This window comes from Ictidomys tridecemlineatus, chromosome 2, assembly GCF_052094955.1.
Source record: "Ictidomys tridecemlineatus isolate mIctTri1 chromosome 2, mIctTri1.hap1, whole genome shotgun sequence".
NCBI classification, from domain to species: Eukaryota; Metazoa; Chordata; class Mammalia; order Rodentia; family Sciuridae; genus Ictidomys; species Ictidomys tridecemlineatus.
The window spans coordinates 146,021,525-146,046,488 of NC_135478.1; the positions used below are offsets into that span (position 1 = coordinate 146,021,525).

Consider the following 24,964-nt stretch of genomic DNA (forward strand, 5'->3'; position numbering starts at 1 on the left):
TGTAACAATTCTGGGGCAGTGCTTCTTAAATTTCAATGTGCATATCTATTACCTGGAGACTTTGCTAATTGCAGCTTCTGATTCGGTCAGTCTAGAATGAGGCTTAGGGTTCTATGTTTCTATCAAATTTCCATAAATGAATGTTGATGTTCCACAGGTCACGCTTGGAGGAGCAGGGATGCAGACAATGCACTTTGGTTCCACAGCACCCACACACAAAGCAATTCTTTCCTCAATTTTGATACATAGGTTTACTTCTTTCCATGGTCATTTAAGTAAATCATTACTTTCACCTAATCAAACCTCCAGAGAAATTAATAAAATCATTTATGGCATCTAATGCCTTTTAAATTTGCACAGTTTATACACATTTCCATTTCTATGCTTCAAACTATTTCTGCTTCAATTACTTCCCTTCCATCCCTTGGTGCCCACTTAATTTAATTTAAATATAGCTGTGCTCATCTATGTAGGGGTCCTTCTGCAGATGCTCTGCCAATTCAAGACTTTCTTATCTAGATGTGTTACTTATCATGATTGTGCAAATGTCTTAAACAAATTATTATTGTTCAGAAATTCAAAAGAACAGTCTGTTTTCCCAGAACTCTGGTACAATGACCAAATCGAAACCTAGTTTCAGGCTACCTACACACCCCCTTTTATAGCAACAAAACACTTTTTTTTTTTTTTTAATCAGCAGAGCAAATAATTGCTTTACAGGTTCCAGGGACCATGTAATTTGGTCCTCGCACCCCTCCACTACCACTCAAAAAAAAAAAAAAAAAAAAAGAATACACCAAGGTTACCTAGAGGAACTCCATGCTCCAAGAAAGCTGAGCTATTTGCTTTGGCAAGTTAAAAGCATAACCCCAACATAGTTGCCAAAAAAAAAAAAATCATGTTTCTTTGTATGAATTCAGTAAAGTTAGATATCATGTCTGGAGCAGCAGCTCTGGCTAAGTTCCATTCTGCCTGAAAACCAGCTTTTAGTATAAAGATGCCATGAATCCATAACATGCAGGCTAATTTATACTAAGTAATCTCAGCATTTTGGATAATTACATTTCCTCTGACAATTTCTAAGGAACCTGTGTGATACTGAATTGTGTCAGAAAATAGGTGTCATAGTGAATGTGGAATTCTAACCAGGCTTTTTCACTACTAAATTATAGCAAAATGCACTATAATCAACTCGTATAAATTGCTTGCTCCCTATACTTATCTCCAGTGAGGAGAATCAAATTGCCTACCTGAAATTATAGAAGATAATTACAAAGGTATGGCAGTTTTACCACTGGTAAACAATTTGTAAGACCTGATTTTATTATGATATATAGTATAAAAATTTCTACTCATCCAAAATCTAAGGACCAGAAAGCTCAAATACATGTGTTTATTAGTATAATTGTCCATTGGTATCTATAGGAATTGGCTTCTGGAACCCCTGAGGATACCAAAATCCATGGATAGTTAAGTCATTTATGTAAAATGACATGGTCTTTGCATACAATGTACACACATTCTCCTCTATGTTTTAAATCATCTCTACATTATTCAAAATACCCAATACAATGTAAATGCTATGTAAATAGTTGTTAAGACTATTGTTTAGGAATAAGGAGAAGAGAAGGAAGGTCTGTACATGCAATATTGTTCTCTGCAGTACCAGGGATTGAATGTGGGGAGCTTTACTACTGAACTACACCCCCAGTCCCTGGTATTTTTTTTTTAATTTTTAGACAGAGTATTATTAAATTGCCCAAGCTGGCCTCCAACTTACAATCCTCCTGCCTCAGCTTTCTGGGTAGCTGGGATTACAAATATGTACCACACTGCCTGGCACAGATGCAATTTTAAAAAATATACTTAGACCCTGAATGGCTGAATCCACAACATGGAACTTACGGATATAGACATAACTGGTCTGGTACTGGAGAACTGTGAGATGTTGATAGGTTTCTTTGAGATCATCAAAGAAACCTTAATACTCAGAGAATTTTAGAGTCTAAAAGATTTGGAGCTCATGTAGTTCAACCTACATATTTGACAGTTGTGTGCTGAGCCCACAGGAGGGAATAATTTGCTCAATGAATTAGTGGTGAAGCAGTAGAACCTAGTTTGCCTCACTCCCACAAAGGCCTTTGTGTGCCACTGACTGAATGGTGTTAAAGATCATTACCCCCTATCTTCTAATTCTTAGAAATGTTGACACTCATGTATGATCCACCTTATCCAAAATGTCCACACCACCGATTTTCATTAGAGTCTCTCCCTGTATTTTCTCCTTAGCATTTTCACAGTTTTTAAAAATCATTTGTGTTTCCCTTTAGTAGGAATGATTCATAAGGAGAACAATTTTTTCCCCTTTTATTCATTGCTATATCACCAAGGACAGTGTCCTCCAGGAAGTGATAGGTTAAGAAATATTTGTGTGAAGAAAAAAAAAATGAAAGAAAGAACCTCATAGGATAATTCTCAACCTTATCACTGCATTCTCAGAATACCTCACTTTTTAATATCATCTATTTGACATCCTTCCAGAACTTCTGATGTGCCAGGCATTTTACAAGACTGAGGTGAACCTCACAGTAATAGGTTTATTCTATTCATCCAGGGAGCTTAATTTAAGGTGATACTATTATTGTAACCTCCTAATGCAATGTCATCTCTTATCAGTTTAATTCCACAGACTGTACCTGTACATTAGCCCCTGAAGGAATGATTTCCACCTTCAACCTGAGGTTAGGACTTTATGATTCAGCAATCTGCTTCCTCGGATCATAATGGAGGAAATTGCAATCTTTGCGTTAGCCTGCCAAATCTGGAAATGACGGAGCAAGTCAAAATAAGCAGACTTTGCCAAGTAATTCTGACATAATCTCTCTCGCTAATATAACCGCCATAAATGCATTCAGAACTGAAGGAAGATCTGTGTACCAGAAGCATACAGCATTGCCTGTCTCATCAATTTGTTTCCGAGATAACCCCCAAAACAAAAATGGAATGTATGGCTTTGTTTTCCAGCAACATGATAAAAATCATCATTTCATAAGAATTCAGGAAACTGTACAATTTTTATAATCGAACATTCAATTAGGATTAACCTTCCCAGGTTGTGGATGCTGGCATTTTTTACATTGGATTTAGTTCTAAGGGATTTGGTGCCACTTGGAAAACTTTTGCCGACGGAAGCTCACAATGTTGATTTAATCATATGACATTTTAGGGAAGGGATATCTGGAACTACTCTATCCCAGAACAGTTTATAAGACAGCAGAAAAGCAAAGGGCAGTAAAGTTTTAATTATTCACGCTTCAATGGAAGTACAGGTCATTTAAAAAGTTGTTTCTAGTTCACTTTAGAATCCTGTCTATCCTTCCTTCTCTGTGCACCTTAATTGATCACTTGGGCGGGATGTGGTGGCACATGTCTATAATCCCAGTGATTTAGAAGGCTAGACAGAAAGATCACAAGTTCATGGACAGCTCTGGCAACTTAGTGAGACCCTATATTAAAAAAAAAAAAAAAAGGATTGGGGATGTCATTCAGTGGTTAAGTTCAAACACAGGTTCAATCTTAATACAAAAAAAAAAAGTTGGTCATCTTGGGGACCTATGGGCTGGTTCAGTGAGACAGGAAGTGCAACTACAAAGGGTTCAAGCACAGTGGCAGAGTGGACTCACAGAGACTCAGGAATACTAACCACAATTTTGAAACAGTTTGACAAAAAGCATAGCTGCAAGGGATAATGTCCTGGAAAGCTAGGTTGTGTGATGTCCATGATTCGAGAAACTATTGATAGATGCAGAGACTTTCTTTGGTCACACTACGGTCACTCGAATTTCCTGCAGGCTCTGAGCAAAGAGTGCTTTCCATTCATGAAGGTTGGAGTGTGGGGAAGCAAAAGTGAAGCAATACCATATTATGGTGGCACATTTTTGAACTAGTAGTTTGCAAGTATAATAGGAGATTTCTATTCCTGTAAGGCTCCTTTTGTTTAAAAACAATGCCATTATTTGGGAACAGTCTGATTTTCCTAATACCTCAATTTCATTTTAATAAATGAAAACCTAGGAAAATGCACTCTTCAAGCAGGAGAAGTGAATTTTTTTTCCAGAGCTCCACTCTAAAGGGGTAAATAACATGTTGTAGAAGAACATGTTACGTGTTCTTTATTATTTATGTGACCTCGGTCAGTTAATTCTTTTAAATCTATGCTTAGTTATTAGTAAAACAGAAATGATGTCCACATTGTTAAGTTTTCTCTGGCCTCTAAAAGAAGTTCATTTCTCTAGACCCCAAATTCAATCTGGAGCACTTTACTGACTCCATTTTGGTCAGATTAATCCCTCTCCATTTTGCCTTCAAGTTGAAAGAAAAAAAATCACATGGTGCTTTATGAATCTGAATCAATTGTTTACAAATACAAATTTGGCAAAGTATAGGGAACTAAGAAGAAAGGGAAACAGAACGAGGGAGGAAGCAGCAGAAAGCAGCAAGACAGTTTTGCAGGAGAAGGGGGCAGAGGGAACCAGAGAAAAGTGAAAAAGGTAAGAATGAAGAATAAAAAGACAGGAGAGAAAGATTATATTTTCAGATATGCATTACATTTAAAAAAACCATTTTGAAGCATCAAGAAACATCATGTGGTCATGATGTGAACACCGATGGTTCACTTATATTGGATCAGCTGCAGAGTTCTGATATGAAATGAAGGATTCATTAATTTCAGGACGGCAGTTGCCTCCAATTATACCCTAAATTTTAAATAAGAGAATATGAAGCATGAATACCAAAGAAGCAAAAATGTCAACTAAATAATACCCACATCATCTACCCAACGTGCCCTTGACATTTTCACTAGAATCCAAGTCGGGCAGCTCCCACCAGTGCAGGCAGGCATCTTGATGTTTCTTGTTATTTATGTGTTTCAGGTGCTGAAACAATGCCTGGCAAGTGACAGGTGCTCAATAAAACCTTGCTGAAATATTCATCCAATCAATGCTTATCATGAAATCTCTATATGCCAGCCTCTGGGTATGGCACCAAAAAAAAAAAAAAAACACAGGTCTATTTAAGATGTGATCCTTTCTCTACAATGTAGTGGGGGACAGAAACATGGGAATAGTTTAATGAACACAAAACACACAAAGGTTTAGGTTTAAAGTCAACTGTGTCAGACTCTACCTGTGATGCTCTGACAAGTGTCTAATTCTCTCTGTGCCTCAGTGTTCTCAAAGTTTGGCCACAGCACACAGGGATATTGCAAAGGTTGTATGGGTTAATACGTGGGGGGCAGTGTAAAGTACCTGATACAAAGTAAATGCCAATAAGTGCAGGAGAGATTTAAAGGTTCTGTGTGAGTATTTAGAACAAAGTGAGACCCAAAGGAGGGTCATTTTTACGGTAGGGAAGTGAGATTGTCAGGAAAGACTTCAAGTTCAAGTAGCCTTTGATCTTATTCTTTTAAAATGAGTCCCTGATTTAGTTCATTTTCTGTTGCTTTAGCAGACTGGATAATTTATAGAGAGGTTTATACAGCTCATGGTTCTTGAGGCAGGGAAACTCAAGATTGGGTGGCCACATCTGGGGAGGGCCCCCTGCTGTGTCATGGCGGCGCCCTGTAGGAGGCAAGCAGCAGGTGGGGCAGGGAGCAGAGGCCAAACTGCCCAGGCTGCAAGCCCATTCCACAGAGGAAAGCAGAGATCCTTCACAATCCCAGCAGGCTGACAGAACAACCCATCTTCAAACCACAGCATCCCATCCACCCAGTAGCCACTGGAGGACAGAAGAGCACAGTCAGTGTGAACAAAGGCTGAGAGGTAGGAGGTTCCATCAAAGATGGCAAAGGAAAGGCAGCGATGGTGGCGTGAATGGCATGTGAAGGCAAGGGGCTCAGGGGCTCCTTGAAGTGGGGTGGGAGAGGAAGCGGGAGAAAGGCTCCGTGATGAGACGAGGAACAGAAAGGCAAGTTGTTGGACTTTTTACTGTGTATCCATGGCTTGTTTTGTACTGTAAGTCTTCTTAAAATAGCCACTTATTTTTTTTTCCCAACAAGTAACTATTTTGAGGTTTAGCCAATGTTATGGACGGAATGTCTGTGTTCTTTCAAACTTCAAAACTGGGGATTGAAATTCCAGCCTCCAATGTTAACGATGTTAGCAGACGGAAACTTTGAGAGGTAATTAGATCACCGGGATGGAACTCACCTGAGTGGGATTAGTGCCCTTAGAAAGAGGCCACAGACCACCCCTCCATCCCCAACCCCACCTCCTCCCCACCCCCAGGTGTGTGGCTGTTGAGGCAGGGAGGCACAAGCTCTGAGTTTCAGAGGCATTTTGTAGAAATGAGCAGCAAAACCCAGATGAAAGAGACCCTAAAGCTTGTGAGACTGGCAGTTTGCGTGCATCCATTTCTCCTGTGGCCAGAGGGATGTCCAGCATACATCCTTCAACATGTCCTTTAATGACTTAATTTACTGGAAAAAGAAAAACCAACTCCCTGAAGCAGAGTACCTCCCAGAGAGCAAGGCCCCTGGGGAGGGCAGACAAGAGGTGGCTTTCATTATGACCCTTAGCGTTTTACTGTAAGCCTATGTATGTGTAAGCTGGGCATGGAGGCCACTCCTGTAACCCTAGGTATTCAGGAGGCTGAGGCAGGAGGATCCCAAATTCTAGGCCATCCTGGGCAACACAGTGAAACCCTGCCTCAAAATAAAATAAAACTAAAACTATGCACATAAGATTACTTTTGCAAAATGTGTTAGTGTCTCAAAAAGTAGGCAAATATTTAAATGCTTACATTTGTACACTTGCATAATTTATATAAGAAGCCGTATTTTAAAATACAGTGTTATCGAATACATTTTTGAATAAATTATTGAGGATTCCAAAAAAAAAAAAAAAGGTGGTCCTAGAGAGCTCCCCTCCCTCCCCCTTCTGCCATGTAAGGTCAAGGTGAGAAGGTGCCTGATGAACCAGGAAATGGGCTCTCACCAGACACCAAATCTGCCAGCACCTCAATCTCGGACTTTCTATCTTCCAGAGCTATGAGAAATAAATTTGTGGTTTATAAGCCACACAATCTATGGTATTGTTATAGCGACCTGAGCCAATTAAGATAGTCATCTAATTTGCAAAATAACATTTTAGAGTTTTATATCCCTTTTCAAAAGAAATATGTGCGCATTATGAAAAATTTGAAAACTACCAGTGGTCAATAAGAATAAAGGAAAATATCACTCATAATCGCATTTATCACAATACCCACCCCCATTTTGATCTTTATCATTTCCATTTTTATGTAAGTATATTTATTATACATTTTTAATTGCAAAAATGGGATCATATGGTATCTACTGTTTTATAGCCTGAGTTTTAAAAATTAAATGTGAACACAATTACATGTCATTTAATGTTCTTCTACATGATCAATTTTAATGGCTTCAAGTATTTCACTCCATGAATGCATCATAATTTATTTTTATCTACTCCCTATGTGAACATTTAAGTTGTTCTCATTTTTTCTATTACTGAACCTTCCTGTTGATAAATCTCTGCACACATCCTTGGTTTTAGTGTTCATTTTAATGTGTTTCATCTGCATAACGTCAAAGTGTGGGAAGTAAAGGGAGGTGATATACAACCTAGTTTATTGTATTCTTCACAAGAATTATCCCAAGCACAGCTCCTTGATCCCCCAACCTAGGAGATATCATGTGCCTACCCCATCAGAGAGAAATAAAGTGGTTAGAGATCAATTTGATGTCCTGGAATCCTGCTTGGCCAGTGGTCCCAGGAAATAGGTACTTGAAACCCTCGCCTTCCTGCATTCTGCCAAGCTCCAATCAATTGGATCCACGCAGGAGCCAGAACTGGGCTAGATTTCAGTAGGTCTCCAGCAACAGAGTCAAGTACCCTCCTTAGAGCCCTACCCAAGATTAGAAGGGAGGCCTTGCTTGTGACTAGGCCAGAATCTTCTTCCGTCAGCCACTAAGATCTTGATCTCAATGAACTGACAGATGCAAACACAGACAAAACCCCAAGATGCCATAGCTGGGATTCCATTATGACTCACAGATCTCATTGCTTGAGTTGGCATTTCCCTTCTTGGACTGCCACATACCACTTGTGCATGCTAAGCCAGAAGGACGATGAGTGGAAAAGAAAAGGAGAAGCAAAATACACACACTCAGTCATCTGAGACAGCATGTTTCTGTCACCCGGCCACCATGAACAAACACAGTGATAGGCAGTGGGAGGAGAGGAGCAAGATGGTTTGGCTTCTGTGAGTGGAAAAGATGCTGGACAAATTGGAAGGGTGTGTGAAGGCTCTGTACTCAAATACAAGAGGAGAATTAATCACCCCGAGTAAGAACAGAGCACAGCTCTTCCCAGCCTGCTCACCTGGAGAACGATACTCAAATTCAAAATCAAAAGTGCAGTGCCAACCCAAACATTTTTGATCCCTAGCCCAAATTCCACTGGTTTATACTCAAAAGCTTTTCACTATTTCTTAAAATGTAACATTGTAAAATGTCATGACCCATTTGTTCTGTCTTTGCTATAATAGAGGAAACCTTTTAGATAATGACTGCTTTCGCTTCATTTTTTGATCATTCCAATATCCATTCATCACACATTAATTATTGGGACTGGTTAAGGTACTCTGGGCAGCTCACAGTATTGCCAGGTCTGAGCATGGGCCATGGGCAAGAGAGACGAGACCCTACCTCCAGGCAGCTCTGGTGTCGGTGGTGAAGCAGCAGACATAATTAACAGAGAGATATATAAATATTGTAAAGTTCTATGGAGGAAATAAATAAGGCGCTATCACAGAAACTAACCAGGCAGATGTATATGGGGTGGCTCTGGAAGGCATCTCTGGTGAGCAGGTAGAGCATTGCCACTGCCTACTTGGTTGCTGATTTTCTTCCTGGACACACAGGAAAACTATGTGCACAGTCGTCTGCATTGAAGAAAATGCATGGAAAATGGGCACAGGTGACACTTCCTACTCCCAGGCCTGGACTAAATAATCCTCTACAAACTCCTTGTGTCTCACCAAGGAACAGATGATTCTGCTGAAGATCTGAGATGGTCTCAAGGGACAGAGAGGTCATGACAATGAAATGTCTTTGTGGCCACGTGGGACATCAGAGAATCACCATCCTTAATACACACACACACACACACACACACACACACACACACACACCACTGGATGATGACCTGAGGGACAAATGAGTTTTATTGTTTTAAGCCTCTGAGGTCTGGGGTCTGTGAGAGCACTCAGACCATCCCGGCCAACAGAGGAGGGAAGTCTAGGGCAAGGCCTGGTGGGGGGCTGTTGGCGGCTGAAGATCTGACATGAGGGCCTTCAAGCTAAGGGACCAAGGCAGAAAGTTTGAGAACTGAACTGAAGAGGAGCTGGGAGCTGGAGCCCAGGGCATGCGGAAGGGGCATGAAGTGATAGGAAGGGCAGAGAACACAGACACCAACAGAACATGGTGAAGAGTGTGGATTCCTATTTCCTCCAGACTTTCCCAACAAAGTTATCTGTGTGCCAGGATACCCAGTAAATACTAGGAGCTATTTTATTTAAAAGGCCAAATCCAGAAGGATACAATGAGCATTATATCCATGGCTGGAATGCATTAGCTGAACTCAGTAGCTTAAAACAACACTCATTTATTATCTGAAGTTCTGAGGTCACAAGTTCAAAATTGGTCTCACTGAGCTAAAATGAAAGTGTTGCAGAGAGGAACATGGTAATGTTCCTCCACTTGGTTCCAAGCTACCCACCCTGTAACTCCCAGACCCCTTTCATTCATTCCTCTTAAAGTGGATATCTGGAATTTTTTCTTCCAAACTGGAGAAAGATTTATCTCCAAAACAAATTGAGTTCATTATATAGTTGCTTACAGATAATGATTTCCATTAGATTTTTTTTATTAGACTTTTCAAAATGTAGAAAAGAGATTGTAGATCTCAAAAATTATGGGAAGGGACCCTGGATTGGGAGGCATTAGATTTACAGAAAACTGGGCTTCTCAAATCTTTGTTTCTTAGGTCCAGGAAAAGAATTTAACTAAAGAGGAGGCAGTGAACATTGATGGGATGTCTCTATCTGACCCCCTCCTGTTATCCCCAAAATGGGAGTTTGGGGATGTCCCTTTGAAAATATCATCACAAGAAAATTATATCCTTAAGACTAAGGAGTCTTAGACATTACCAGTCATTACCTCTAAAATGCAGTGGATTAATTATTACATCTACTTCATACCACTGGAGGAAAATGCTCACAGCTGTGTTGGGTGACAGCAATTGGCAACTTTGCAGAACACAAATCCCCCAAAGCAACTTCAGTTGAGCTGGCCTGTGTGCATTTGCATGTCATCCCTCAGGGACTAACAAAGCTACTGAGACAAGGGGAGCATGTTGCAATTCTCAAAGGTTGATTAACCTGGATTAAGTGACCAGCCACAACATTTAAATAATAAACAACCACTTGAAAAATCACTTTGGACACAAGATTCCCTGGACACTTGTTCTTGGAGTGTGAATTTGTCACGGATCAAGATGGAACAGTTCATTCAGCATCTCTCCATCTCCTTCCTTTTAGCAACAAGGATCCCCATTTCCTGCCACATCCCCCCCACAGGTGTATAGTCATCTGTCCCGTCAGCACATCATAGAGGGATTTTGTCTTCACATCACTATCCCTCCTGCATTTGTTGCTTCATGTTCCTCTTTATTATTTATTAAAGAAGTTACTTAGTCAGAACATTCTTTTTCATGATGACTGCACTTTCCTTTTCAGGAACTACTAAGAATTAACTTCCTAGGAAATGATTGCAGTTTTTGACTTGAAACATCCTCCCAGGAAACTGATAAAGCAGAATGATGCCTTCCCATCAGCTGCTTAAGATACAACTAGTTTAGGGACTAAAGATTTATCAGCTTACACTGTGAGTATTGACTAAATCAATGAAGACTCCCACAGCAAATCCTAAAGGGCATTTAAATTAGGACAAGACAGAAAGTAAATCACAATATTGGGAACAGCCTGAAATGCCTGTCTGACACTAACTCTGCATTTTGCCCACCTAAAAGTGAGCATCTTAGACATGGAACACAGAAATCGAACATGCAGAGAATTCTAAAATAATGAGTCTAAAATGCTTAGGATGGGGAGAAAGAAGAGAGGAAGAAGCGGCCGAAGACATGCGCCGATGGAGAGAGGAAAGAAAGAGGAGCAGAAAGAGAAAAGGAAAAGGAAAGCAGAAAGAAAGTGAGAGAGGAGGAGGAAGGAGAACCAGAGATCTTAGATTACGATTAGCTGATAGTAAGCTTGTCAGAACACAAAGCGGAAAAAGTAGTATGTCCAGTCGAGTGCACAAATAACATTTGAAACTTGATTCGGAGTTACAGCTTCTCCCACTTCCCAGGTGCAGTCTTGCTTCAGGTTAGTTTCCTGGAAGAAGCCCCCTACCTCCCATCCCGGGCCCTTTTGGCCTTCCTGCATCATGGGCCAACTGCAGCCTCCAGCTCTTCTGGATGGGCAGGGAGGAGCAAGGGCAGGAGAGGCCTTCCGGGATGAGTGCTGCATGGGAAGATCCAAGGGCTGCTCCCACAGTAGCCACCTGAAGCACACCCTTCCTCCCTGGGTGGCCCCCAGGTTCCTCAGAGAGCTGCTGACCTCACAGTCACAGGTCGCCTGCCTGTGGTCTCCTCAGTGCAGGCCTGTGCTGGTTGCTTAGAGTTTTTCTCTCAGCCACTGGAAATCTATCCCTCCAAGTGGCCCTCCAGGACAGCATCTAAGTTGGCCCCATGCCAGCTGTCCCTGGGGTCTGGCCCACATGTGATCCATGGAAAACAGTCAGATCCTCAAACGGACACATTCCAGCCACCCAGTCAGTCTTCAAGCAGCCACCTCAGAGCCACCCGCAGCTTGCATTTTCCAGAACGAGTCAAGTCCCCGTCCACTGTGTACCCTCAAATGCAGAGGACATTGGTTCAAACCCTCTAAGATTCTGATCGAAGCCCGTCTCCTCAGGCTTGAGGAAAAAGGCAGGCACACCTCAGAGCTCCATGGACGGGAGAAGGAGATTTAGAGCACAGCTCATGGAGCAGGTTATGAGTCACAAAACCAGGTTGCATGCATGTCTTTGCACTCCTGCTTGATGCTCTCGCACATAATGTTCAAATGACACACTGAATGGATTGGGTATGCAGTCAAAACAGGTTGAAATGGTTCCATTGTACTTATTCAATTTTTTATTTTTTTATGGTACAGGGGATCATATCCAGGGCCTTGCACAGGCTGGACAAGCACTTTTCCACTGAGCTACATCCACAGAACAGAATAGTTCATTTCAACAGTGTTATAAAGGAATATTCCACTTTACCCTAAAATATAAAATGCTAAATTTCCAGAGCAGATTAATTAGGACAGTTAATACTCACTTGGTCACACTTTACATTGTCTCTTGCTGCTGTCAGCGGGTATCGTCTCTCTACACGCTCAGTTTGGCTGAGCCTCTCTGAATATGGCTTTTTATCTGTTCCCTCAGTCATTTTTGGTTTCATAATTCTCAACTATGCCTCCCACCATATAAATCTCCTGCGGATACCAAGGATCAGGGCTCAGTTTTTTTGCTACTTTGGTTGGCTTGGTTCTTCTCTAATTTATGTCGTCTACTTTCTTCCTGAAATTCTGCTAAACCATGGAAGCTGAACCATTAGAGTTGGAAGAATATTGGAAGTATTGTTTGGTATTTTGTCCCTGTACCCAGTGACCCTGACCTCGTCCATCAGCTAAGACTTACTGCATTTGTTATTTTAGAGAAAGGGGATGACACAGCACAATAGAGAAGACAGAGAAATTGATTCATTGTGTTTCAAAATCCTAGAGCAGGGAGCAAGGCTGAAGGTGGATGATGGGTATTAAGCAAGTAAAGACTCTGAAGAGGGACCCACAGGCTGGGGAAGCTGGCTGACCAGTGCACAGTGGCAGGGAGGAACCGAGGGCCCTGAACCTCACCCACCTCCAATCAGAGCCCCGGGAGGAATGGATAATGGAACTCACAGGTAGAACTGAGCAATATAGGGGAGGTAAAGAGGCCAGGAAGGTGCCAGAGTGCAGATGCTGCATGGAGTGTCTGGACAAAGGACTGAGACTGCCCCAAGTAGGCTGTGATGCTCTAGCACATCACAAGAATAGGTGAAGGAGTTCCATGAGCCCCAGTGGTAGCACAGAAATGGGGAGAAGCTTTAGGAGGCTGCCATGTTTTTTTTCTGGAAAGAACTGGTCTACATGCATCAAGTGTTTCCTGGCAGTTACTCATAGAGTCAGACTTTAAGCTGTCTTGCTGTGGGGACCATGTGCTAACATGGCTATGCCTCAGGGAAATGAGTGACTAGGGACCAGAAGACAGATGCTGGCATACACACATGGTAACAAGGGCAAAGAGTCTGTACCCCTGTTGAATAGCACTGAATTGGGCCCCTGGCACCTAGACATACCTGGAAGATGGCGAGGCAAGGATTTAGGCACTCTGAGCTGCATAGTTTGCCACTCTATGCACGTGGCATGAAATACCATTCAGCTGTTAGGGGAATGGAATTCTAACTGGTGCCACAGCATAGATGAACCTTGAAAATGTCTGGCTGCAATAAGCCAGACACAAGGAGACGAATACTGTATGGCTCCACTCACCCGAAGTCCAGAGCCTAGATAGAATCACAGAATTAGCAAGTAGAATGGTGGTGGCCTGGAGAGGGAGAATGGGGATTTAGGGTTTAATGGGTGTGGAGGTTCACTGTAGGAAGATGAGAAAGTTCTGGATATATGGAGTGGTGACTGTTGGGCAACAATACAAATGTACACTGAACCCTACTCTCAGAAAAGGCTCAAATGATAAGTTTTACATTGGGTATATTTTACCACAATAAAAAATAACTCTGCTAACTGCAGTTCTATAGACCAGTCTTAGAAAAGCATACCCTTTGTGGCTGATTTGGAAAAAGCCAGGTGTCCCTACATTTGGGGTCCCCAGCCTGTGATTGGCTTCTTCAGGGCTCCCTTGGCTTTGCCCAAGTTCCCCAAGAGGAAATAGGACTCACAAGCTTCCTGTACCACAGGCAGATAGATACAGTGATGCTTCACCTCCTACTCTTTAAAGTGGCCAGCTCCAGTCTCACTGGGGACCAGATGGCTTCACTAAAGATAATGGGAAAATATGTCTAAGGGGGAATTTTTATCAATTTGTTTCCTAGACATAAAACCATGGGGATGATAATCCCCTCTGTACAGTGTGTTAAAAACCAGTGTTCTTGCCTAGTGTAATTCTCTAAGGTCAAGTGGGGCAAGTAGTTTAATTCACATAAAGATGAGATGAGACGGAATGGGGCATGGCAAGTTCAAGGGACTTGCCAAGGTTGCCTGGCTAACAAGCGTGTGCACAAGGACTTCAGCATCCGTTCTCGGAGTCCAGATCTGCAGCCCTTGTAGGTCTGGATGGTCCTTGTGGCAAAGGAGACAAGGCATCTCAGGTATGTTTGGATCATAGGAGGTTCCGGAGCCCCAGGAAGGCTGGGAGTGTCTGGGACCCTCTCTCAGGGGAAAGCCTTCTTTTCAGCGCTGTACTTAGATCCCAAATGAATTAAAAAACAAACACACACACACACACACAAAAAAAAACTAGACATCTAGATATCTTACATTTTTTTTCATTTATCTGCAGATGATGGGTTGTTCCTCCCTTTTGGCTAACGTGAATGTCGTTGCGAACATTTGTGTACAAAAATCTGTTCAAGCCTCTGCTTTCCATTCTTTTAGACAGCAGAGAGTGATTTTTAAAAGTGTTCTGTAGGGAAAATTTGGAACTGTTATGGAAACAAAATAATTTACCTCGTTTAATGATTCATAGAGGGAGCCACTGTTGGGTTTTTCTGAGTTGACTTTATAAAAACTTTCCTCATCACAAACTTTGGAAGAAATAATAATAAAAGACTTTCTGGATGCTGTATTATTATGAGACTATACAAGTGGCAGCGATCAAATCGATTATCAAATTTTAAGCTTTTCATTAATGTGTTTAATAAAAATTATAGCTTTAGTTCTCAAAATTGACTAAAATAAAATGAATATATGCTCACTGGATTTCTTAGACATGTTATGCTATGATAACTCCATACATATATAATAAGCCTTTTTAAAAACATTACCCACAGCAACATGTAGCTCTAAGGAATACCATCCTATAGGAGATAAGTTGGTTCCTGTGTTTTATCAAACACCTACAAATAAATCACAGTTTAAGGGAACCAGGGCCAGTATGCTCTCTGGCTAAGGACCACCTGAAGAACAGTTTTTGGAAAAAATATTCCTTGTTATTCAAATAGTCACCTGCTCATCATTTACTTCACCAATTCAGAGATCCATGCTTTGAAATGTGCTTGGAAACAAGGACAACTCTTCAAGTCTGAGAACTGAAGCCCCACGTTGATTTAGCAATGTAACCCATCATGTCATTCCTGAGGCTCACAGATCTAGGCTGCATCTTTAGCTATCTTGAGCATAATGAAAAGTAGAAAATAATATCGCTCAAAATTGGGAAAGACTATGAAAGGGCAATGTTTTCCTAGGATCATCCATTTGTGTCAAAGCCTTGTGCCCTAATGGCCACTTGGCCATCTCCCCATCTCCTACCACAAGTCATCTTTGTTTCTCTCTCTCTCTCTCTTTTTTTTTTTTTTTTGGAAGGCAAAAACTCCTGTCTCATTTCAGGGTCTTTCTTGCCTCACCCCCTACCCACTGTCTACTTTCTCTGAAATGCCCTCATTGATTTTAAAGACACTAACATTTTTTATTTGATCTATTTCCTCCAGTCTCTCTCATCCTACACTCTCATGCTTACCCTTGCCTCTTGTTATAAAGTCCATACTCCTAAGTCCTTCCATATTATGATCCCAATCTTTCTTCCCAGTCTACTGGTACTCATTGCCTTAGGTTTTGATGAAATCTACCCAATGGGTTCAGTCTACACTGTTTTCCCTGTTGGGAATCCCCAGCCCTTCCAATTTTACCCATTCCCAGCCTTCCTCATTTATCAAGTCTTTTCTGGTTCTTCTCCTTGGAGAAAGCATGCTTTTGTTTGGATTCCCATAGAGAGTTACTCACTTACCTCTTAAAATGCTTGCCACTTTCTACCCCATGTATCAGTTACTCATGTTTCTATCTCAGTTCCCATAGATTCCCAGAAGCTTTCATAGCAACTCAACAAAAATATAAGAATGATTATAGGATACCAAGTAATATCAGTAACTTTGTTTCATAATTGCATTACCTTTATAAGAAGTCAGAGTTTTGAGTTATGGTCAACAATAACACTATAGTACATACATGTTGAGCTTTCTAGGTCTATAATCTATTATCTGAAGACCCCGAGGAAAAGTGGAATTCCCATTCTCATTTGACAAGTAAGAACAATGAAGCAAAGAGCTGGCAGGAAGCAAAGTCAGTGTTGCTGCATCAGGTGAGCATAAATTTCTGAAAATGCTAGAAGAACATAAATCAGTCACAAAAATGCAGCTCAGCCCAACTGTACACCTTGGCTGTGGTCCCCAGACGACACTATCTGTGGGGCCAAGAATGCCTCAATTCGTGTGGATCATCACGAACACACATGATAAACAGACTTCAGATAAGACCAAAGAGAGAGTGAGTTCCCTTAAACAGAAATCACCATGGATCAGTACTGTTGCTGCTCTTGAAGAGAGTTTCCTTCTCTTGATACAGAGGAGTCATTCATCAGGCGTCCTCTGGATCTGCCAGCTCCCAAGTGCATCTCCCTTCTAGCTGAGATTCTGTCATTGTGCATGGACTCAAACTAGTGGCAAAGTTTTCCAAAGAGTGTTTACCTGTGGGAATTCACACTGTGACACTGTGCACTTCAAGGCAATTCATAGGTTAATAAGTTCATTCAGTATCCATCTTTGGTTATGTCTCTTGAACAATTTATCTCTTTTGTCCCTTGGTTTTTCAATCAAGTGTGTGTGAAGCATTAGAAAGCAGCCCCTCCCCTTTTTTAAAGTATGGGGGGTGGGGAACAGCCCTGTGGCATGCAAATACCCACAGGTGGAAGCTAGAAGAGTCTGCTAGGGAAATGCTCTCTCATGGGCACCTTTCCTTCCCTCTGCACTGTGCACATCTCTCTGTTGGATTGCTCCATAGCACTCAGAAAATGCAGTCATTTTTTTCCCAGCATCATCTGGAATCCTTACAAATAGAGCGTTTTAGTATACAATTAATCAAATGCATTTGAGATAAGCTAGACTTTTTAAAAAGGTGATTACCCATGAGCAGATCTTCCCTTTCTGGAGGAAGCCTGGTTATGGGCTTCCCAGCTGCAGCACGTATTTCTTCAACATGGATATTTCTAGCCTGAGGTGCTCATGCACAGCTCAGCTGCCAAGATCATGCCAGCCCTCCTTCTTCTGGGACCCAATGCCCAGCATCTCAGACATCAGTGTGGCCTCCCACAAGACCCTTCTGGCTGGAGGCCCTTTGCCAATTTGCCTAATCCCCTCTGCTGGCAATGGCAGTAATGCCATTGAGAGCTGTCTGCATTAGTCAATAACTTGCTTATCAGGTGCTCACTTAGAAATGCCTCTGAAAGCATTTTCTTAGTCTAGCTAACAAATACTATGGGTGAGTTGATATTAGGCTCAACAGCCAAATATCACCCCAGTTGTCTGAGCTGCTAGGTGAGAACAGTGGTAGGAAAAGCCTCAATAACCATGAATGGATTGACTCACAGTTTTGGGTTTCTTTGTTTGTTTTTGTACATACTCAAAGCACAGGCTCAGCCATGAAGCTGCATTCCCAGCCCTGGTTCGTAGTTTTAGCTCTTTCTTGACTCCTGGGATTTACACTTGTACAGCTTCTGCTTAAGAACTGCAATGGTATAGTTGCAAGGTTATACTGAGACCCAAGACTAGGATTTCAGAAAGGCAGAAGTTGATATCCAGTTCTGCACTATAGAATGGTGTGTGTTGTCTAACCTGTTTCCTTCTCTGCCAAAGAACAACAGGATGACCCCATCAGCCCTGGGTAATATCCTGGCCACTGCTGCATCAGATGAGCAGACACATGCCAGGGCCCCTGGGTGAGCAGGAAGCACTAGACAAAGGAGCTCACTGTTGCTGCCTGGGTGAAGGAGGAGATGTGATGGGGCACAGGGCTTTGCTGCAAAATATCTAAACCAAGTGCAGCAGCTACAAATAGTCACAAAGCAGATGGGAAGGATATTACCCAGCAAGAAGGGCATCTGTAAGAATGATCTTTTACCTGATTTTTTTTAAAATGCTTTATGTCCACTTGTGTACATTTCTAACTACCTTAGGTACCTTCAGTGTCCAAGGTATTTTCTTGGTGCTGAAAACACCAGAACAGTAAGATACAATCCTTGTTCTCAATGAGCTAGGCACATGGAGGTGCCCTGTGGCTTGCTATTCTCTGGAGCACAGGGCATCGGGGAGTCCAGGCCAACTGGCAAAGCTCTGAAAAGGGAGCAGAGGTGAGTTTGCTTTGAAGGGACTTCAACAGGCAGGATTAGAAGAGAAGGTGTTTTTGAAGGAAAAATACTTGAGAGAAGGCAAGGGCGGGGGAGGGGGGGTGAGGCACATGCCCCCATGTGCTGATATGCGTGGAATAGGAAGTGGGGAGCTGTGAGGTCCCTGTGTGCCTGGGAGGCATGAAGGAAGGGCAGGAGGGAATTGGTACATTTACAGCAGCCACTCAGGTCTGCTCATATGATGTTTGGGAACCAAAAAATGCCACATTGAGACAAGATCTCAGCTGCTTCTTTTTTGTGGGAAGGAGGTACCAGGGATTGAACTCAGGGGCACTCGACCACTGAGCCACATCCCCAGCCCTATTTTGTATTTTATTTAGAGACAGGGTCTTGCTGGGTTGCTTAGCACCTCACTTTTGCTGAGGCTGGCTTTGAACTCATGATCCTTCTGCCTCAGCTGAGTTGCTAGGATTATAGGCATGAGCCACCATGCTCAGCTCTGGCTTCTTCTTTTTGATTCTGTCCTTGTCATTCAGTTTGGCAAAGAAATGGCACCTTCCTGCAGCAACCAGACAGCAAGGACAGACTCCCAACGGACAGTCGTGTATATAGAAAGACTGGCAGAAAAAGAAAGGTATTCCATCTTCCAAAATATTTGTTGGTTTTGTCCCCAAACTTATAACTTGATTTTTCAAGTCACATATCTATAAGAAAACTAAAAAATCTTTCAACTTCCTATAAAGTGAAAGACTCAAAGGGATTCACTGAAATTTTTCTCCAAGTTCATTACTAACAATAGCAAGAAAGTTCATCATTTGTTCATTCAACAAATACATCTTGAGCTCCTATCATGCACCAGGCTCTGTTCTAGGCACTGGGGATGCAACAGGGAACACACAGATGAAAATCTCCACCCGTGTGGAACTTATCGCCTAGCAGCAGAGACCAGCAATAAATGAAATAAATAAGCAAAACAGACGGTGAGGCAGGGGACCGGATATGCTGCGGAGAAAAAGTACAAGGAAAGATGTAGATGGCACCTGTCACACTGAAGCCAATGCCTGAAGGAAGGGCGGGGTGAGAGCCATGCAGACACCTAGGAAGAGAGCCACGGGGCAGAAAGCTGAAATGTACTTGGCAGGGCAGAAACAGGAAGGAGGCCAGGGTGTCTGGAGCTGAGAGATGGAGAGAGAGGAGCAAGACGTGAGAACAGAGACATAACAGAGAGCCTCAGGCAGGAGCACAGCGTTTCAAGGTGGAAGAATTGATCGATACTCGCTAATGCTCTGAGAGGCCAATTAAGATGAGAACTGAGAACGGACCCTTGAAGTTCATACCTTGGAGGTCATGAAGCCCCCCTGAGGAGAAGGGTGCGGGTGGAGCCATGCGGGCAAGGCTGGCCACAGTGAATTCAAACAAGAATGGGAGAATGGACAGGGTTTTGCTGTAGCGAGAGCAGAGAAATGGGGTGGATGCCGGGAAAGAGAATATGGTAAAAAAAAATTTATTTTGTTCTGTTTTTTCTTTTTTCTTCAAATGACAGAAATCACAGCCTGTTTTTATGCTGCTAGGAATGGATCCAGCAGAAGGAAAAAAAAAATCAATGACGCACAAGAGGAAAGGGGCAGCTATCCAAAGGTACCAGGGCGCTAGGTGGGAGGGAAGATTTAGTGCAGAAGGGAATGGGTGACTGAGGCAGCAGCAGGGACAGTGATCTTCAGAAAAGGCAGGAAGGCAGAGCATCCAGGCACTGAGGTTGGGAGATGCAGATGAGCGCTGGCAACTCATGGAGACCCTCTTGTGACAGCTCTGTCTTCTCCATGGATCAGCGCAAGCAGGCAGGGCACTGGTGAGGAAAGCAAGAGCCATCATGCAGGGGCTGCCTCTGAGGGAGGAGGCAGTGGGACATGGCCTGACTTACATTTGGGGAGCTCTCTCTGGCTTCCGGCTTCAGAATGTACTGAAGGGAGGAAAGCGTGGAAACAGAGCCGTTAGTTAAGAGGTTACTGCAGTTGGGGATAGAGACTTTTCATTTTTTCAAGATGAGGATGGTAGACTTTTCATTTTTTTTCAAGATGAGGATGGTCAGCTTCGGAATGTATTTCGAACACAGCTGAGTGTGGCAGAATCAATGAAGTCCAGGATTTTTTTTTTTTCCCTCTCCAAAACCAATACAATCCAACCCAGAGATGTTATTACATGACTGAGACCCAACTCAATAACATGGCAGTGCTTTTAATGACCTGATCCAGTTTTTAAACTAGCAATGATTATTCCAGAACAGTGGTGATATCCAGAAGTGATGCCAGTGAATACATAAATACCTGTTGGTGTTGTAAAGTGTTATGGACATGGAAGCTGTAGTTAAGAGAGGCGTTTGTGCCTGCTCCAATAAGCCAATTGGCAGGGAGGAATCAATACAGCATGAAATCAGTGTGGAAAAATATTTTAAGCTTTCCGAGATCAAAGAAGGGATAGTAAAATATTAACTTGATGTCCTTTTAACTTCCCTTTCTCAATATTTATTAATGTTTGGCCTCCCTTGAAATGAGAGTTCCATTATGAGCTCTTTTGGTAAATGGATTGAAGGTTGTCTCAAAGCACTCTGGCTTCTCTTAAGTATTTTCTATTCTCCGGTAAAATACTATTAGTCTGTATTTTATAGTGCTCAGCGTATCAAAAACAAGCATCTCTATTCAGAAGAACTAAGGGACTGCCCTGTTCTTCTACCTCCCCTGCCACCTGTAACTACAATTATAGACATTCTTACAATGAGGGGATGTACAAATATAACTGTCATGGTAAAATTGTCATTATATCTGGGCATGGGTCGCACACCAGTAATCTTTGGAACTTGGGAGGCTGAGGCAGGAGGTTTTCAAGTTTGAGGCCAACCTCAACAACTCAACAATCTCCTGCCTCAAGATAAGAAGATAAAAAGAGCTGGGGAGGTAGCTCAGTGTTACAGTGCTAGACTAGCATGTGCAAGGCCCTAGGTTCAATTCCCAGCAATGCATACAAATATACACAATTATAAAAAGCATCAATCCCTGGTGATTCATGAGGCCTATTTTAAATATACCTAAAATTTAGGGCTTTGAACAACCAAAATATATGAGAGGCTCAGTACTTTTCAAATTCATAGCTGGGAAAAATGCACACAAAATTTCCCAGAGAATAGAAGACAGAAATCCCTTCCTTGTCTTTTCCTCAGTTCAGATTGTGAGAAGCTGCAAACTTTGCACCTATATATTCTGTGTCTTACTAAAGAGCATGTGAGGTAAATCCTACAAGAACCATGGCAGTTTTTAAACTAAGAATTAAACTTCTAGGATTTAATACTAAAGAAATAATTAAGAATGCATAAAGCTCTGGCTATAAGAATGTTCATAACAGCACAGTTTATTAGAATAAAGAGAAACTGGAATCAATTTAATGCCTAACAAGAGCTGGCTAGTTTAAAAAAAAATCCATCCATGCAATTGAACTAGGCATGGCCATTAAAATGATGTCCAGTAGTTAAAGATGTGGAAAGATGTTCATAATAGATTTTGAAATAAAATTTATATGAAGAGTCTGAGCACATCTTTACAGTAAGAAAAATATTTACATGTGGATATATGTAGGAAATTAAAAGCATAAACATTAAAAGATTTATGTGATTACTTCTAACTGTAGAACTTGCAGGCAGTTGGCCCATTTTCCTCATCCATACTTTGTTTGAATTTGCCTACGAATATCATCTTATTACTTGTATAATTGGGAAAGTATCAGTAAAACTTACTGATGGCTTACAAGTCTCAAACTGCGGAGCCAAGTGCACCCTATTGTTTCTGACTTTGCTGGTTTTCTAGACCTGTGGCTATGTTTGAGTTTAAGCCTAATGCGGCCCAGAGATGGCCTTCTTTCATGGATCTGTCATCATCTGCTTAGCAATCAGGCTCACTGTTTTCTTTAGATGTCAAGTGGAAGGGAAAGGGCCCCATTAGACATTTGGTACCCCCAGGACCACAAGGAACAGGGTTCTGAGCAGAAGCTTCTGGCAGCATGTGTCAGGAGGTTGGTTTCCTTTGCATAAAAGCAACAGGGGCTGTCCAGAGATCAGATGTGTCCAGAATATCTGGGTGGGAAGGGGGTTGTGGGATAGGGACATACTGTGTAAAGTCCTAGAAAGTGAACATGAACATAGAAGATTTAGTCCAATGCACCTTGTGCTCTAATACAGAACATATAATACAGACTCTATTATACAGAGTCTCAGAAATTTCAGGAACAAAGCCCAATAAAGGGAGGAAGCAATTTATAAAGATTCCTTTAACTTAAGAACGAAGTCCCCAAAGAACTAAAGCCTAATATGTTGAACTCCAAACAAGCTGCTTTAAAAGCAACACTGAAAACATCAAATGGAAAGTAGATTAAGGATATGCTCCATCTGTAAGCGCTTGCTTACCACAAACTCAATTACTTGTTCTAAAATGAGGTATGGGTTGCCTGGGATTTACTGATAATCTTGTCCCAGTAACAGAATGACACATTCAGAGGGGGAAAGCCTCAGTTCTCTTTCTTGATCACACTCAGAACCAAACCTCCAGGTAAATGTATAAAGAGGTAGCTATGTTTTGCAAAGAAAAACAGTGTTGTATCTATAGGCAAAGTCAACCCCCAACTGGCTTTTATCTTTGTGCCATCTATTTGAATATAGAAAGCACAGGCCATGTTTGTCTTTGAAGGCAGTCAAGTTCCCTCCACCACCACCCTCGGGGTAATGCTTGTTCCAAGTAAGTATTTTCTCTCTGCCTTCACCCTCTGTTCAGTTCTAGAATTTGCCCTTATTTAATTTTGGCCTATTTTCCACTTCTGAGCAGAGGGCAAAAGCATGTGCGGCTCTCTCTCCCGTTAGCTCACTCATGCCTAACCCGCAGTCCTGCTGGCCTCTGTGACGCTGCCAGCACCCCCTCTTGGAGACATCTGTTGCCTTGCTTAAACCAAGAAGCCCCCTAAGCATGTGACTGGGCCGTGCAGAATTGGAGAGTGCCGCCTCCAACAAGAGGCGTATGTCCACCTCGCCTCTCCCCTGTCATTTCCTTCTCTCGCCCTGGCCTCAACAAGTGGCAGAGCCTCACACAAGCTGTCAGGGACAGATGCTATGTGAAAAAGAGGAAATTGGACTCAAAGATGCTACAGCTTTTTTAATTAAGTCCAACCTAAAAGCCAAATAGAGAGGCATGAAATGAATACTTACTTGCAAATAAGCAGCAAAATTTGCAAAAACAAATGCCCTGGTTCAGGTCAGTGGGCGACTTATTAGCTTTTGTAAATGTCACATTGTTCCTCACTCAATGCTTCTGCTATTTTCACCTGGGCAGTGGAAAATGCATTTTGTGTTGGTACACGGGTAGCCTGGGTTTTCTTTTGTGATTTTCTTCCCCCAACCACCCCAGGCTGGTGGAGTTGGCAAGACAAAGTGTGTCCACACATGGCCAAATGCTTACTCCCGTGTATTCATCCCTCGCTTGCTCCACAGGCCCACGAGTGCCCACTTCACGCCTGGCCTGGCTATACATGCTAAGAAAAAGGGACAATGGCACCATTGTGGCTTCCCTCTTCCCAGCTCCCAGAGCTGATTCTACTCATGCGGCTTTGTCTCCATTTTCTCTAGTTTACTAGTTTTGTTTCTTATTGTTCCTCTCTGCATGCTGTCTGCTAATTAAAGCTGACTAGGGCCTCTGCTACTGGTCTCAGCCCAAATGGCCAAGTTCCTTGATGACTGTTAAGGACAGCAAGGACTCAGGCAGAAGGCCAGGTGGGCTTTTAAGACGGAAGAAAACAGAGGGGAAAAGACTAACAAAAACCCTGAGTTAAAGAACAAGAATAGCGGGGGTGACCTTAAAACAGCCACTGCGAATTCTAAAGTGATCAAAAAATGCAGATCAATCTCATTAAGAGTCACATGTTTCAGCCACAGAGAAAGTTAAATATATTACTTAAGGTGATTAAGAAAGCTTTCATTCATTTTCAATTCAATAAAGAGGGAATCTCAGCTATTATCTTTATTCTTCTAACCAGAATAGAAGGGAGAACTGACCTCTCTAACCACACAGCCCAGCACTAGTTGAACCCAGCATGGGTTGCCATGTTTTCTGATCTGCTCCCTAGTCCCACCCAAAGCCCCAGCCAACTCTGGGCTTCCTCTTTCCCTGTATGTTTTTTTTTTTAACATTAATTGGTTTTTAATATATATTTATTTTAATGATTTTATATTTTATTTTAAACATCTGACATCATCATTTTAGAATACTGCACATATTGAATACTGCTTGCTACGAACATCTAATTGCAATTCCAGAGGTCTTCATGACATGCAATTTTTTTAAAGAAATGCTG

At 42.1% G+C, this 24,964-nt stretch overlaps 1 protein-coding gene across 2 annotated transcripts in view; it reads right to left on the minus strand.

Moving 5' to 3' along the window:
• The window catches only part of Chn2 (chimerin 2), a 296,829-nt gene that overhangs the window by 183,148 nt on the left and 88,717 nt on the right, over positions 1 to 24,964 (minus strand). The window contains exon 2 of one of the 2 annotated variants that reach the window (XM_078039919.1): positions 20,502 to 20,540. The exons of the other annotated variant lie outside the window; for it this stretch is intronic. Coding sequence (XP_077896045.1) covers positions 20,502 to 20,540 — 39 coding nt within the window. The remainder of the gene's footprint in view (positions 1 to 20,501; positions 20,541 to 24,964) is intronic. 2 annotated transcript variants of the gene reach the window in all.